Raw genomic sequence first — 16,361 nt, forward strand, 5'->3', positions numbered from 1 at the left:
ATGATGTGTATCACTACAATCACTGCAGCTGCAGAAAATAATTAAAACAACAGCATGAGAAGCTACGGCTTTAAAATGAGACGTACGGTCAGCGTGCTCTTTACTCGCTCGAGTGACTTTATGTAGTGAACAAGAAAAGAACGGGAATTAAACCTGGGCGGCCATAAGTATTCCTGCGCAGCCCGCCTTGTTAATCGTCTATGGATGGGAAACACTTTACTGTACTTTTTTTGGCCTTTGCATTTTTATGTGATCACAACAATGGAGTCATGCTCTAGAAAACATCACATTAAAAAAAACACATTTTCCATTTCAGACACGTCTACAATAAACCAAAAAATGTCAGGATAAAAAAAACAAACAAGAAAAGTATAAAAGACAAACTCAAAAAGTAAAACAGTGACCTGACAACAACGGCCAAGAAAGAAAAACCTGAGGTGGAAAAGAAACAAAATATTTCAAGAAGTGTGGGGGAGATGAGAAGAGGAGTAAATGTCCTGAGAGAGGAGGAACTGAATCCCCCTGCAGTGCAGTAAAAACTCCTGAGTTCAGAGGAAAACATGCTCTCAGCAGAAAGCAGCAGAGCAGAGGCACCGCAGCGTGCCGGACGTCCTGACTCGCTCTCTGTCTTCAGCGTCCCTCTCTGTGACTGAGCAGCTTTCTGACATTGGATCTACTTGGTTTGGGGGGGGGGGGGGGGGGGGGGGGGTGTCGATGAGGAAGCAGGCAGGTAAAGCCTTCATAACTCATGTGAGGCATGAGTTGGCCTTGTACTTTTTAATGCTTGCAGTTGGCTGACAAGAAGGGGGTGTTATTGGGGGGGGGGGGGGGGGGGGGGGGGTCACTCTGGTGATAAAAACGGTTGACCATGTGGCTCATGCATGATGCCGACTGGATCTCACTACACCTGAGTTTTGAGCGGCAGCTTCAGGGCTCCTAAAAATGTCCTGCCTCTAAATGGAGCGTTTGGAATAAGAGGGGTCCACTGAAAACACAAACAGACACAGGAAGAGAGCGAAGTCAGAGAGGAGGAGGGTGAAAGAGAGAGAATGAGCGGGCGAGAGAGAAATCACAACAGGAAGCAAACGGATACATGGCTATGAGAGAGGAAGTTCAAAGAAAGGACAACGTGAACAACAGAGCGCTCATTTACAACATGGCCGAAGACAGACGAGGGCATTAAAGCTCAAAGAAATTAAATGAAAGTCGAGTGGTGAAAGCAACGAGGGCGTCAATTATGAGACAAAAAAAAACATTACACACTACCCATGACTATAAGGTCACAGCGACGTCTCTGATTGGTGGAGCTCGCTGTTACCATGGCAATGGTAACAGCTAGCAGGCTAGCTAATAAGTTAACTAACAGTAAATGTGCTAATAACCTCGTTATGCTGAATGTAATTTATATATTCAATCAAAGCAAACTACTACATATTACAACACCTGTATTTAAACAGTATAAAAACAACAACAAGAGTTACATTTCAGAAGTGGGATTATTTGCAATGCATTGTGGGATGTGTAGTTCATTGACTCTGGACGATAAGTATGTACCGTATTTTCCGCACTATAAGGCGCACTTAAAAGCCTTTAATTTTTTCAAAAAACCACAGTGCACCTTATAATCCGGAGCGCCTTATATATGGATCAATTGGTTAATTGGTTGATCCATACTGGTTGTACACGGCGCTCAGCGACACTGACTCAGATAATGACGAGAGGGAGCCGGGCATGTTGGATGCCGTACTCGCCCAACTGTTCAATTCGGACACTGAAGAAGAAGAATTCGAGGGATTCGTGGACGGGGAATGAACTGAAAAAGTGAGCTTTACGTGTTATACGTAACTGAACAATGTTGAGTTATGCACTAACGTTTGAATTAGCGGTATCAGACTGTGTTTCTTTTACATGTTTACAACTGAACAAGGCTGGGAGATATTGTGAATATGCACATTAACGTTTGAACAACGTTGAGTTATTGTGAATGCACTAACGTTTGATTTAGTGGTATCAGACTGTTTCTTTTACTACGTGTTTACTGAATCAGGGAAAAGTTCCCCTCCACGTTTGGGAGAAGAGTGAACAGGGCGGGGCGATATTGTGAATATGCACATTAAAGTTTGAACAACGTTGAGTTATTGTGAATGCACTACGTATATTTATATTTATATATTCACAATATCTCCCAGCCTTGTTCAGTTGTAAACACGTTCTATTCTATACGCCTTATAATCCGATGCACCCTATATATGAAAACAGTTCTAAAATATGCCATTCATTGAAGGTGCGCCTTATAATCCGGTGCGCCTTATAGTGCGGAAAATACGGTATACAGTCTTGTACTTTTGACTTTTTCTCAGTTTTTTAACAATCAAAAGTTTTATAGTCACAGTTTTATAGTAGTATTTGGGTAGCTGGTTGTCATGGTTACGGGCTTCAATCTTTTGATATACAGATTTTTGTGACATGTCAGTGGAGGATTTTAATGGGGTAATTTAACGGAGACACCGGAACAGAACTTTTTTTTAAATCCTGAACTATTAAAAATGATTCTTGAAGCTTCATTCGGTACGTGTTATTTTCTAGATTTTCTTTTGGTTTTGGATCCATGCAAACTCTTTACATGACATTTATTGAACCTAAATGAAAAAAACAGCTCGACTGAAGAGGACATGTTTAAAATATTACAAAAGAGATTTCATAAATCTTCATCCGGCTTCGTCAGTTGTACTCACCTTACCAGTGATGTCATTCACAGCTACATGAACAAAGATTGAAGCCTCCTCCATACCTTCCAAATAAACATGGCGATAACCTGCGTGCACACGAAGACACCAGAGAGACGGCTTCAGTATCACAGAGTCACACATCGTAAGACAGAGCAAACAGAGGGACCACTGCACCCCCTCTCCACTAGATACATCCAATCATTTAGTGGATCATGCAATGCTGTATGGTATGGCGTCCCTCAGGGCTCAATACTTAGCAAAAACATACAAAGACAGAACGGTACCGGGCTCAGCAGTAAAACTCTACATAAAAGTTTAACTCTTTACAGATGATCCTCAACTTTACCTTTCAACTTATCCTAACGAGGGAGAGAGAGTCTATTTTTAACTTTTGACAGTGCATGCTACGCATTTTTCTCTGCTTCCAAACTTTATGCTAAGCTAAACCAGAGCATCAAATCATGGAGGACTTTGGAGGAGTTTCTCAGCAGATCAAAAGGTAAACATGACGCACAGCTAACAGCTAAACACTTTCTTTCTCCACAGACCAGGAAATTACTTCTTAGAATATGACACACATAATGCTCTTAGAGGTCACCATAGAAACATGACATGTAGAGGATGCAGGTGATGTAGGGGGTACTTCTCAGTCCCACCCAGAAGAAGGGGCTTCACGTCCTACCTGGCATCATGCTGTTGAAGGCGATTGTGCGCTGGCCGATGAAGTCCTGGCCGATGGGGTCGTGATCCCACACGAGGAAACGCACCAGGGCGAGCTCCGGCATGTGGACCGTGAACACCAGAGTCTCCTCCCACATCGGGTTGAACCCTACAGGACGGTCCCGAGAGAGAAGGAGAGAGGTCGCAGGAGGAGGCAGAGGAGGGAAGAGGAAAGACAAACATAAACGTTTGACAAATAAACAGAGAGGAAGGAGAGAGAGAGAGAGAGAGGGACAGGAGAGGAGGACGGTCCAGGAGAGAGTCAGAGAGCAAACTCATCACTCATCAATTATTCAGGATGTGTGTGTGTTTGTGTGTGTGTGTGTGTGAAAGCAGACTGAGAGGTGCTGCCTGTGCTAGTCCTCTAATGCTGAGTTCATCAATTATAGATCTGAACACATACAGACAGCCCAAACACACACACAAGTGCAGGGTCACTTTCAAACCATGCATTTATCTAATAAACACACACACATAAAAACAACATAACCACAGCTGTACTCATGCAAACATTAAGACGCCATGAGAGTCTCCGTTCAGAGAAATCGGAAACCAGACCAAAGCTGAATTCTTTTCTTTTAACTCAGAACTTTTATTTTATATCTTTTTTACTGCTGAACACCCTTGTGTATTTTTCATGGCTTAAATAATCACAAACTATCTAAAGTTTATGAAGTCGAGAACACCTGACATGAACTCACCGTTATCATCCACCACTCTGGTCTGCTCCTTGCAGCAGTCAATGGGGAGCCCGATGACCTCCACCTCCACGAAGGGATCAATAATCTGACAGAGAGACGTAACACAAGGCGGTAAAGATCAAACAACCACAGACAGGAGCAGTGTGTAACTCTGACACCTAGTGTTTAAAATGGGTACTGCAGTCCAAATTCTAAACATTGTAGAGAGCTGTCTCCCCCCTCCTCTCTAGAGTCGATGCTCATGCAGGTCGCCATGTGGTGGACACTGAAGCTTCAGTGTTTATCCAGCTCTGCATGGGTCTGTAAACCTTTCTGTGTTCTAACCTCTCTCCATTTTTCAAAAGCATCTCCAATATTGATCCTAGTTTGAGCACGTTTCTGCTCGTGGAGCTTATTAGAAACATGCAGAGGCTTTTTAGGTCGGGTACAATCACTTCTATCTGCTAACCAATGAGTTTGCATTTTAGCACTTCCCGTTCCGTTGTCTCGAAATCGTCTGTGGAATTTGAGTTTTCAGTTTTCAAATAAGGTCTGTGGTAAACACAAGCTTAAGAGATATTTTTATTATTATTATAGTTACATCTGGAAGAGCCCCACTTGTGAATTTTGAGGCTTTTTGACGTCTTAAGAAAGGTGTTTGCTATCATCTGGCTAATTAGGACTACAGAGTTTAATATCTGGAACATTAAAAAGTGGTGGCGATGTTGAATTCAGTCGACCGAGGTGTAGTTCCTTTACTGCGTAACATTAGCTTTTTACTGTTGCTGATTGCTTTTAGACACCAGAAGTGACGATGTTGACTTCTGAGTTGGAGTACAAAAATATGCAATCCCTGAGGCACTCCATTACTTTAAAGAGGCTGGACAGTTGTGTGTGTGTGTGTGTGCGTGTGCGTGTGCGTGTGCGTGTGCGTTGTACAGTACCTCTCCTCTGTCTCCCAGCATGGAGTCTTTGGGTTTGGGCAGCTGTTGTCCGCTGATGATCTTTAACACCAGCTGTTTCTTCATCTGACCCGGCAGAGGGTCCTCCAGGCTCGGGTTAAAGGCACCTGCATGGAGAGGAAGGTTTGAATCTCTGCAGACACAGTCACCACCACACATGTATGGAGGCCCAGAAGGGACAAAAGAGCAGTTTTAGTCTCTATTTTATATTGTAGGAAGAAGCTGCTGACTCCATCTTTAAATTAAAAAGGAAAATGTTTCTGAGGACGCTGTAGAGAAATCATAATTCGTCCTGAACAGCTGAGTGAATAGTGTGTTAAGTGCTGACCTTCACACATGCAGGCGGGCTTGAGGATGTAGCCACAGTTGCCGTTGCTGTAGAACTTGGCTCTGTTGAGCTGCAGGACGCGGCCCTCTGACTGGTAGTTTAGCGCCACTGAAAGCAAAGCAGAAGATGTGATTATCACCAGTAGAGAAAGTCCTGAGCAGCGTCGTCATCATCATCATCAGGAAGCGTGCGGTGGGCGGGGCTTAACGCATACCGAGCTGGCAGCCGGCGCTCCAGAAGGGCTGGGGGTTGAAGTTGGAGGAGTCGACGCGGTAGGAGGAAGGGTAGATACGGGAGAGCTGCTTCTGGTTGAACTGGATGAAGGACGTGGCTTTCTGCTGCATCACCTGGTGGGCTTTAGTCTCACTGAGAGACGACACCTGCCAGCTGCAGTTCGCTGCAACACAAAGACAACTTCATTCAACTCTGATTTTTAATAAAAACAAAACAGAAGAGTGATGGTTGGTTGGATGTTTTTAGGGATTGGCTCACAGACGTGCTCACCTTGTGCCTCGATGTCATACAGACCCACAGAGCACGTGTACTTGACCAGATCGGACAGAGCTCTCGACAACTTCATGGTCTTCTTCTTCCTGTGACGTCAACAGAGTTGTCAAAGTTCACACAAGTCCATGCACAAAGTAAATCAATCATTTGAAGAAAAGAGGACGGATAAAACTAGCACGAATGTTTAGGATGATGGTTCTCAGAAACATATATTTATGATGGATTTTAAGCGAGCATTATATGCTGTTGTTTACTGTAGCAGCTGTGTGTGTCTGAAGTGTGTGTAAAGGAGTGTGTGTGTGTGTGTGTGTGTGTAACATACTTGCTGTGGTGTAAAGGAGTGTGTGTGTGTGTGTGTGTGTGTGTGTCTAAAACATACTTGCTGTGGTGTAAAGGAGCTCTGGAGGCACTACTCGTGCTCTCTTGGTCCGTATCTGTGTCCTCAAAGCTCGACGTCTTTTTCAGCTTTGTTGTCTTTTTCTGAAGGAGAAAGATTTTTTTGTTAATCGGTCGGAGGAGGAGGAGGAGGATATGTTGAAGTGTTGTTGACTCATTGTGAGAAAGATTCTTCTCTGGGAAAAATAGAAATGTGGACACAAGTCTGTAATGTTCTCACTAAGATCATCATAAACATATCTGAACTACAGCAGTGTCAAATGTTCAGATTCATGAACTAAAACAAAGACACACACATGAAACTAAAGCAAACAGGCGTTAAAAACAGGATGAGGTCAAACCTTGCGTTTGGAGAAGCTCCCGATGAAGGAGCGTCCTGTCCGCTTGTTGCAGCTGGGATTAGACTCGTCCGCTGTGTCCGTCCCGTCCTCACTTTTACCCTGAGAGCAGAAAACACATTCAGTATGATTTCTTCAGGAATCAGTTATTTTACAGTTCTTTCAGGATTGAGTAAAGAACATTTAAAGTGTTGAATTCAGTTTTTTTCTGAAGCCTGGCTCAGACTGCAGAAGTTTTAAAAAAGATTTTGAAACTGACATCATCACACACAATAGGAGAATCTTAACAGATATTCTTCTACATAATCTCATAGAGAGGGAGAGGGGGAGAGAGAGAGAGAGAGAGAGAGAGAGAGAGAGAGAGAGCCGAGGAGAGAGTCATTTAAAATAACGACATCAACAAATGAAACTTGTAAAAGAGCCGAGGCAGTAACATGAAAGAGTATTCAGAAAGTATTTCATCGGTCTGTGTAGTTTAGGAAAGCTCAGGGTTTCTAATTCAATGTGAAAGATTCTAATTCAGCGTAAAAGAGACGACCGGGAGAGAAACCATTGCTCTCTTTACCAGGAGCTCCAGCATCACACAGCCCAGCTCGTTTCAGGGTCTCAATATTTGGAGAAGTCATTTTTTAAACCCTCAGCAGTTTGTATTAAACCGGTTTGAACTAAAGTATCTGCAGATGATCTAAGATTGTGTTTACCTTGGAGCTGGTTTTGTCCGTCGCCTTCCCCGCAGGAGGAAGAGCTGCAATGGTGAAACTGTCGGGATCTTCTCGGTCTCGTATTTTGGACTCCTTCATCAGGTTGTCTAGCTTCTTCTTGGCCATGTTCTCCACCTGCTTCCTGTTGGCCGATGTCTGGAGAGGAAGGAACAGTTACACAGAGTGTGAGGTGAATTCTAAACACAGGACGATCACATGCAGGTGTGGAGGACCAGATTGACTGACAGGTGAATGAGCTCTGTACCTTTCTGCAAACTGACCTGCTGTAAATTTGCGTTGCTCTTACCTCGAGGAAAAGAGGCCTCTAACTTCTACTTGTGGCTCTCCTACACTTGTCTTTCCCTGTTAGAGAGTTTTATCTGCTAATACAGCTCCTTGTGTTCAGTGGCAGACTGCTGTCACAATCCTGTTCCACAGACAGACTTAAGAACTCTTTTGTCCCCCTGGCCATACGTCTGTACAACACCTCACGGTTATGGCAGGGGGAAAACACACACTTGGATTAAATCTTCCTTTTTCCATTTCCCATCTGCACAGCTGTCCCAAGAGTCAGCCTCTAGTTGGACACTTCAATGATCACCTCAATTACTTAAATAGCACCTTTAATTTAATGTTTGCACTGCCTGTTATTTAATTTAATGTCTGTTTTTGATAACTCTGCACTATCTGCTTTTTTAAACATTGCTGTACAAATATAAACAACACAACTTCAGAAGGTCAACACTTTTTTATTTTTTTTATATTCAGGTCTAATTACAGATTTTTTCCCTCAACTGTTTAAAGGTTCTTGCTTTAAATTTCACATATATTTTTATCCCTGCACGGGTTCTGTGCATTTCTTGTATAAGTCTATTTTTTAATTGCACAGTTTAAGTTTGTCTTTGTAACCTGCTACTGGATGCTTTGAATTTCCCTCAGGATCAATAAAGTATCTATTTATCTATCCTTTCTTTAGGTACTCCACCTTTAACTTCTCACTGGTTTTAAAACTCCTGTGAGGAACTTTGTGTTTGTCTTTGGACCGGAGTACACGGAGAGAACCCACACATGCACGGGGAGAACATGTAGACTCCACACAGAGAGACTCCTGAAGGACGGGGATTCAAACCAGGAACTTCCTCACTGTGAGGCGACAACACTAACCACTGCAGCACCGTGCCGCCCTTCTCAAAAACAACAAAGCCCTAAATCTAATCTTTGCAGCATTACTTCGAGCTCCATTCAGAGTCTTGTTTGTTTTACTTAAATCCACATATGTGAGCATTAAAAAAGAGAACCATCGAGAGAACACAGAGACACTGTCTGACTCTGGATGGACCAGAACAAGAAGAATAAAACACATCATGAAGGATCCCGCCTGATCTTTCCCAAAACGTTCACAGGGAGGAAACATGAAAAAAAAACATTGTGTCACATAAAGCAGAGGCTTCCAGACTTCATGATGAATGTAATGCATTCCAGATGTGCAAGAATCACGTGTATACTATGTAACTCCATCAACAGTGCATGTTTTGTCTGGTTTAGGATGAATGCATTAAAGAGTCAGCTCATCTAAATGACCTCTGATAGAGTCAGAAATATTTAATGGCTTTAAGTATTTAACTGACAAACGGTCTTCACTGAGATCTGTTGTTGGATTTTTCTTTCCTCTCGGTTGTAACAATTTTGTTTTTAAACCTGTCGTAATGTTTCATTGTGTTGTTTTGATGCTTTCCTGTTCGTTTGAGCCACACTTTGTTTTTAAACGTGCTTCAGAACAACGTCTGGATTGTTCAGAACATTTGGGACAGGCAGTAAAGATGTTTATTTCTGATTTAGGTGAACTGACTCTCAATCTGAGCTCCGCCTCCTGCAGATGAAATCATGATTCAGAACCTCTCATCCTGTTTGGACTGAACACACATCATGCATCATGCAGGATTGAAGAGCACTCACACTTCTCAAAGGGAGAGAAGACGCATCATTAACATGTTACGTAATGCAGACAGAACCTCCAACACTTTTATGTATCATGGAGAGTGACAGCACAGATGACGGTTTGACTTTTGTTTTAAAAGATGAAGAGGAAAAGGTGAAGATCTCCTCATTGAGGTTTCACTGCTGAATGTATTGAGAAGATCAACATGCACATACTGAGTTCAGCCACCAGGTGGCAGAGTGTCTTCATTAACCATGTTTTTAAATGGATCACAGGTGACTGACTGGATGCTCACTGAGGAACATGATCACAGACGAGTCACAGCTGAAGATATGTTATAGAAACCTTAAGTATATAAATCATGTGTTTCAGTCACTGCTGTCCGTCTGGTTTGATGGATAAGATGTTAACCTGATTGTTCTATAACACTTAAAGGTCTCAGGCAGTGTTTGTGTTAATGCACCTGGACAAACGACCTTCTGAAAAACATCTCTAAGATTGTCTGAAAAATCACTGCAGACAATTATTTCAACAAGCTGACACCTCTCTAATTTTGTTTTTCAGAATAAATAACATATGAGATAGAAACAAATACTTCATCTATCATCAGTTAATGATATCGTTTCCACCTTTATGACATTCATAAATATGCATGCTTATGTCAATGCAGTGATTCTCAAACTATGGGGGGCAAACCCACATGCAGGGGCATGAAGACATGACAGGTAGGCGTGGCCAGGAGTGCGTTCTGCCTCCAGCAATTCGTCAGAGGCGGGATTAAAAATAAACTCTTTGAGCTGTGTTACAACAGACCGCTGCAGTCCTTCTAACTTTAGATTCTGGTCCTGAATGATCTGGATTTGTTTGGACCAGAGAAGGTAGGAGGTGGTTTTAAGGCACCTCCCCACACGGTCGTTTTGGATGCCCCTCGGTTTGCCAGATATGAGAGCAGTTATCAGGTCAAACCAACAGGTGTTGCAGCGATGGAAGCGGGCAAGAGAAGTGGTTCAGATAGAAGTGATTGTACCCGACCTAAAAAGCCTCTGCATGTTTCTAATAAGCTCCACGAGCAGAAACTTGCTCAAACTAGGATCAATATTGGAGATGCTTTTGAAAAATGGAGAGAGGTTAGAACACAGAAAGGTTTACAGACCCATGCAGAGCTGGATAAACACTGAAGCTTCAGTGTCCACCACATGGTGACCTGAGTGAGCATGGACTCTAGAGAGGAGGGGAGGAGACAGCTCTCTACAATGTTTAGAATTTGGACTGCAGTACCCATTTTAAACACTAGGGGTCAGAGTTACATACTGCTCCTTTAAAAATACATTTGAAATAAAGAAAATGTATTTTTTGACATCTTTTGAATACTTTAATGTAAATAATGTTTATTATTCATGCGTTTGTAGAAACACATCACAGCAAATGAATGTTCACGATCTGGATGGTATTTTAATGAAGTTGTGGTGGGTGCGGACAGAGAAAGTTTGAGAACCACAGAGTTGATGCAAAGTGTCTCGGGGAGCTGATTTTAAACGTTGACAGGCGGGATGAGTGGGTGAGATTTCTGAGATGGCTGGCGATGAACTTTTTATACAATACCTTCCACTTTGAAGCAAGCGAGAGTGTAAGAAGAGAAAAAGTGGACACAGGAGAAAGAAAGAAAGAAAGAGCAGGAAATGAGAACAAATAGCCACAAGGAGAGAAAGACTGAAGCAAACAGCAGAAAAAAGCAGAACAGCAGATAAAATGAGGAACGACAGGAGGGCAGATCACTGCATCACTACTGCTTACTGTGGACACGAGCCATCAAGAAGAAGAACAACATGCAGAGATTCACCTGTCATCGGCTGGACACAAAGGCCTGCCTCTGGTACACAAAGAGATAAACGAGGAGAAGAGGAGGAAAACGCAGAGAAGCTACTTACATCTCCGTTCATCAGCTTGCAGTCGTCCTCCATCTCGTCAGCGCTGTCCTCGTCAGACACGTCTCCCTCCTCCGCATCCTCGTCAATGTTTGGAGGAAGTTTCTTCCCCTTTTGTAGAAAAACAAAACAAGTCAGTGGAGATTCACATCATTATCTTAAACAGCTGCTAAGTCCATGTAACGTACCTGTGGGTAAAGTCAATATCTATGTTCTGTTTGAAGATTCCCAGAAGCTTTAAATCATCTTGTACATTTTTTTTATCTTTAAAAAACTCGAGCAGGGACTCTCAGCTTTCAGTAAATGATCTTTTAATAATAAAATATATAGAAATATTGAATGTGGTGTGTTTAAATGGATACTCCTTCTATTAACATCTGAAACATTGGGTGCTTAAGAGCTTATTTCCCAGCTTGAAGCTTTTTTGAATGGGTGTGTATGTAACTTCTTGTGCTTCTGCAGCCAGCCTCTGGTGGACACTCGAGGAACTGCAGGATTTTACACTTCAGCTTCAACTTCAGTTAACAGCACAGCTTGGTCCTGCAGGTGTTTTATGTCATCTTGTTTCCCTAAATTTTACTTTCTCCTTTCTGGTGGAGGACATTAGAGATGCTTGAAGAGGCTGCACTGGCGATAATAAATTCTAGTTTTGACTGAAAATAGCACAGGTTACTCCTTATAAATAACATGAAGACAGATTTACAGAGCGTACGAGCTCAGATCCATCAGAGGAGCGCATTTGTAAAAGAAAATAAGACGGATGAAGTGTCAGAAGCTTGAAAAGAGCATTTGTCTTCCTTTCAACAGGCACATTACTTGTTTTTGTTGTAAAGTTATGGTTTATGTGTTGAAGAGAAAGAGTCTGACATCACGTCTAAGGGATAAAGTCGGTAAATTCAGACTGAGCTCATCCCTTGGGAAAGAGCTGCAGGAAACACCGACACTTTCTAAATCACAAGTCGTCTGAAAATACTCGTCCTGTGTGAAAATGGTTTTAATTAGCAATCAAGCTGACGCTGATACGTGTAGAATATTTCAACATTTGTCAACATGCTGCAAGCTTGTTCAGGTGTTGTTTCCTGTTCGAGAGGATCAACCATCTTCTCTATCTGACGCGTAATTACTCATGGTGAGTTAAAGAGGACATATTCTCTTCCTTCTTCACCTTTTCAAACAGTCCCCTGTGGTCTAAATGAAACATCTGTGCTGTGCTTTGGTCAAAATATAACATGAATCAAGCACCAGAGGAGGTTTGTGACCCTGTATAAACCAGCTCTCTCAGAATGCTCCGTTTTGGTGTGTGTCTCTTTAAATCCCCCCCCCCCCCCCTGAGTTTTCCCAGTAGACATCACTCCTCTGTAGAGAGAATAAAATTGGCTGACCTGCGCTAAAGTTTTGTTCTAGGCTGGGGGTGGAGCCCATGAGTGGAGATACCGGGGGGGGGGGGGATAGGGGATTTTGTTTTACCAGAATCCCACTGTGACATCACAAGGAGAGTACATTTAAAACAGAGCATTTTTCTCTGTGTTTTAAGACTTATGCAGACCACAAACAAAGGACTGGATGGGTTTATTTCACATGTTGTGGGTCAGTAGACACTGTACAAGTGGATTTTTCAGAATATGTCCCCTTTAAGCTTATGTGATGGTGGTGGTCTGTCTCTCCCTAAAGGAGAACCAAATGATTGATTAAAAACTGGAGCGGGCGTTGGGTACATTATAAAGCAGCCTGTCTTGTTGACAGGAACACTGTCAGTGTTAGCATTGTTTATGTAGCCAGGCCTTGTTAGAGCCGATAATCCCCATCCTTTTATGGTTGTCTTGACATTATCTTTGTCTCACAATCCCCTCCTGCCGAGCCGGAGCGGCCGAGCCGTGCAGAGGATTTAGTAGCCAATAAAAACCTGTTGCACGTAATTCCATTCTCATCGACACAGGACGAGGCGGAGATATGAGGGAGAAGTCTAACAGAGAACACGATCGTGGTTCAGTCGATATTTTGGAAACGGAGAGCCTGACACTCTGCAGCAGAGATGGATTTTTATGATGAAGTTAGACAGTTGTGTGGTTGTAATCACTCTGAATAACATGGAGGCGTCGTCCCACAGCAGGTAACACACCGACCCTGAGACACACAGGTAGGCCTCCTGGTGCACCAGCTGGCGCAGCGCCTTTCTCGTGCCAGGTGTTGGTGAGATGCCTTTACTTCAGTGAACACATGTAATGTTAATAAAGCCTCATTAATCCTGCAGCCCTCCTCTGCTAGCACACATCATCTCCTGCCTCCGTCGGTTAAACACGGGTATTAAACTCTGATTTGATGGTTGATGTTATAAACTCGGTCAAAGTGCCGACTAGGAGCTTTTACAATCACTGCAGAAGACGTTTGGGTGAATCTAAAGAGACGTTTGGTGCAGAAATGAAGATTTCTTTTAATGATGTTTGCATCCATTTAATTGACGCTGTAATGAAGAAATCTGCAGGTGTTAGTTTGCACACCAGACATTTAACAAGATTTTCATTCAACACTTTCTCACTTTGCAGGATCCATCAGACTCTCTTCCTTTAATTTTAGTTGTTTTTAACTTAAATATCTTTCAGGATAAAGAATTTTAGTCATCAAATGTCTTTGGGTTAACAGAGAAAATAAGCCAAGCTAAAGTTAGCAACAGCTTAGCTTGCAGCCCCTGAAGTCCTGCTGAAGAGGGAGAGACACAGATTTTATTTTGTGTTTTTCTCACAGGGTCAGTTTGGTTTGTTTATTTGAGAGGAGAGGACATCTCTGGATAAATACACTCCTAGTGAAAAGCTCAGAAGCCGCGACTGAAAGAAATCTATCCTAAAAATAAATTGAGCTGCAGGAAACTAATGAGGCAGCCCTTAAATAAATTTACCTTTACTACTTTTAAATAAAAGGATGCACTTCTATCATGTTAATCACCTCAGCATTGTTAAAGGCCACATATCTTCCTCTTCTTCAGTGTAAATAAGTCTCAGAGCTCCTCAAAACGTGTGTGAAGTTTCTTGTTCTAAATCCACTCTGATCCTGTATTTGATCATGTCTATAAACCCCTCTATTTCAGCCCTGCTCAGAACAAGCTGTTTCTGTGTCTGTACCTTTAAATATGTAAATGAGCTGTGTCTGACCACGCCCCCTCTCTGGAAGGGCTTGGGTGTACTCGAGCATTCTCGCTCAATGTCCTATTGTTTACGGTGAGAAGGCAGACTCAGAGGGCAGAACAAACACCTCGCTGTGGGAGTGTCACCCACCTGGGGGAGGGGTTACTGCCCTTTGTGATGTCATGAAGGGAAAATCTCCAAACAGCCTGTTTGAGCACACATTTTCTGAAAAGTGGAGCAGGCAGAAGACGGAGAGGATGGACTTTTCTCATCATTGGGGGGTTTGTAGACAGACTATTAGAGTTAGTGTTATCTCAACCTGAGAACTTGCAGAAGCACTCAGAGCTCAGAGCTCAGAAAGTGTCATTTGAGGACTTGAAGTTCTTTATGAAGTCAGAGCAAAGTGAGTGAAGCTGAAGCCCTGAACTGAGTCTGATGTGCAGCCGTCAGATCATTTAACCAATCATCCGTGGTCGTCTCGAGATAACGTCTTTCATTAACAACAGATCAGTGTGCTCAGATAACAAGCCATCCAGCAGTCTGCAGGTCCTCCACATGAACAACTGAAGCTCTGTATTCCCTCCTGTTTGCATCCCGCCCTCTCCTCCCAAACATGTCAACACTTTCTAATCACAGCTCTTCAATCAGCCCACTGTGTGCCTTTGAAGTCTGCTCAGTGGGCTTCAAACCTGCAATAATTATAAAACAACGGGCTGAGATAATCACCTGAGGGATGACTCACTAGTTATTTAGGGTGCCCCCCCCCCCCCCACCTCCCCTCCTTACCTTGACCAGGATCTTGCCCTTGAGTAAATCTGGTGACGGCAGCCGTCCGGACTCTTCAGCTTTGATGTTGGACACGTCCAGTTTGTCCCCGAGGATCTCAATCAGGTACTGCGCCATCTTCTTCTGCTGAGGAACACTGCAGTGGTTCTCGATGGACAGGATGACGGGGTAGCTGACAGAGAACCAGACAGAAACAGGCTGAGTTAAAGGTTCAAGCTGAAGGTGAGAAAACAACGCTTAAGCACTCTGAATATAAAAAAGAGCTGCTGCAGGGTTTGCACCGTATCAAAGATTCACATTCACAGCTCTGTTAACCCCGCCACAGTAAAGACAACAGACACTGTTCAAAAATAACAAAAGACATTTCAAAGCCTGAATATCAACCAAAAGGAATAAAATACACAAATATCACATTTATCACATTTTCAATAAGACACCAAGCTCTGCCCCAGAAAAGGGGAATGCTGCTAATGCTGCTAAAGGAGAGATCCTGCAGTGCATGCTGGGACTTAAAACAGACATGTGCACGACAATTACAAAACTCTCACTCGCCCAGAACCCCGGAAAAACTCATCCACGCCTTTGACTCCTCCTGATGAGGCGGAGAAATTATGAACACAATATGGTTTCATTGGGAAACAAATGGGTGTGTGAAGAATATTTTTATCTAGTTTGATGAATAAATCCAAGAGATTAGAAATACAAACGGTGCTTATCCAGTGTTACGGTGCAAAGCATCCTCTGGGCTTTTATTGGCTTGTTTGGACTTGTTGGGGAGCTGATTGGATCCTTGTTAACTATTAACCTATATCTCAAGTATTAACTGTCAATTAGCAGCTCTGTGGGATTTAGGATTCCTCTGGACTGAGTCCTTTTTCTTCTCAGAGTGAGGAGCTGCTTTGTGAATGGACCATGTTCCCACATATTTAGGATTAATATTCTCCTGCCTCCTTTTACTACATTGTTGGGAGCTGCTCCAAAACTCACCAAAGTTTGAGGTAATGTTTAAGGTTGTTACTGCTTTCCTGCGTCTGTGGCACAACCCCGACACGGCCAAAGTGTGAAGGCCCGTTTAGGGTTTCTGGCAGCTCCAGTTTATTGTTATCATTGTGTAAACTTGTGCTGAGGCAGTTTTTGAGATCTTTTCCCTCAGTTTTAAGAGAATCCTGAGGCGGCAGCAGCTCTGTCTGTGGGGACTTGAGTTGGGAATCGGAGGGTCTCCGGTTCAAGT

General features: G+C 43.0%; 1 protein-coding gene across 6 annotated transcripts in view; it reads right to left on the bottom strand.

The window, feature by feature from the left end:
• Positions 1–16,361, bottom strand: part of plch2a (phospholipase C, eta 2a) — a 162,960-nt gene that overhangs the window by 6,652 nt on the left and 139,947 nt on the right. For all 6 annotated transcript variants that reach the window (XM_065961558.1, XM_065961560.1, XM_065961559.1 and 3 more), the window contains 12 exons: positions 15,131–15,302; positions 11,229–11,336; positions 7,362–7,517; positions 6,664–6,762; positions 6,306–6,406; positions 5,924–6,012; positions 5,634–5,816; positions 5,420–5,527; positions 5,074–5,198; positions 4,151–4,235; positions 3,412–3,558; positions 2,736–2,815 (listed from right to left, as the gene is read on the bottom strand). In XM_065961558.1, the coding sequence (XP_065817630.1) occupies positions 2,736–2,815; positions 3,412–3,558; positions 4,151–4,235; positions 5,074–5,198; positions 5,420–5,527; positions 5,634–5,816; positions 5,924–6,012; positions 6,306–6,406; positions 6,664–6,762; positions 7,362–7,517; positions 11,229–11,336; positions 15,131–15,302 (1,453 nt within the window). The remainder of the gene's footprint in view (positions 1–2,735; positions 2,816–3,411; positions 3,559–4,150; positions 4,236–5,073; positions 5,199–5,419; positions 5,528–5,633; positions 5,817–5,923; positions 6,013–6,305; positions 6,407–6,663; positions 6,763–7,361; positions 7,518–11,228; positions 11,337–15,130; positions 15,303–16,361) is intronic.

The sequence above is a fragment of the Labrus bergylta genome, chromosome 12, assembly GCF_963930695.1.
Source record: "Labrus bergylta chromosome 12, fLabBer1.1, whole genome shotgun sequence".
NCBI classification, from domain to species: domain Eukaryota; kingdom Metazoa; phylum Chordata; class Actinopteri; order Labriformes; family Labridae; genus Labrus; species Labrus bergylta.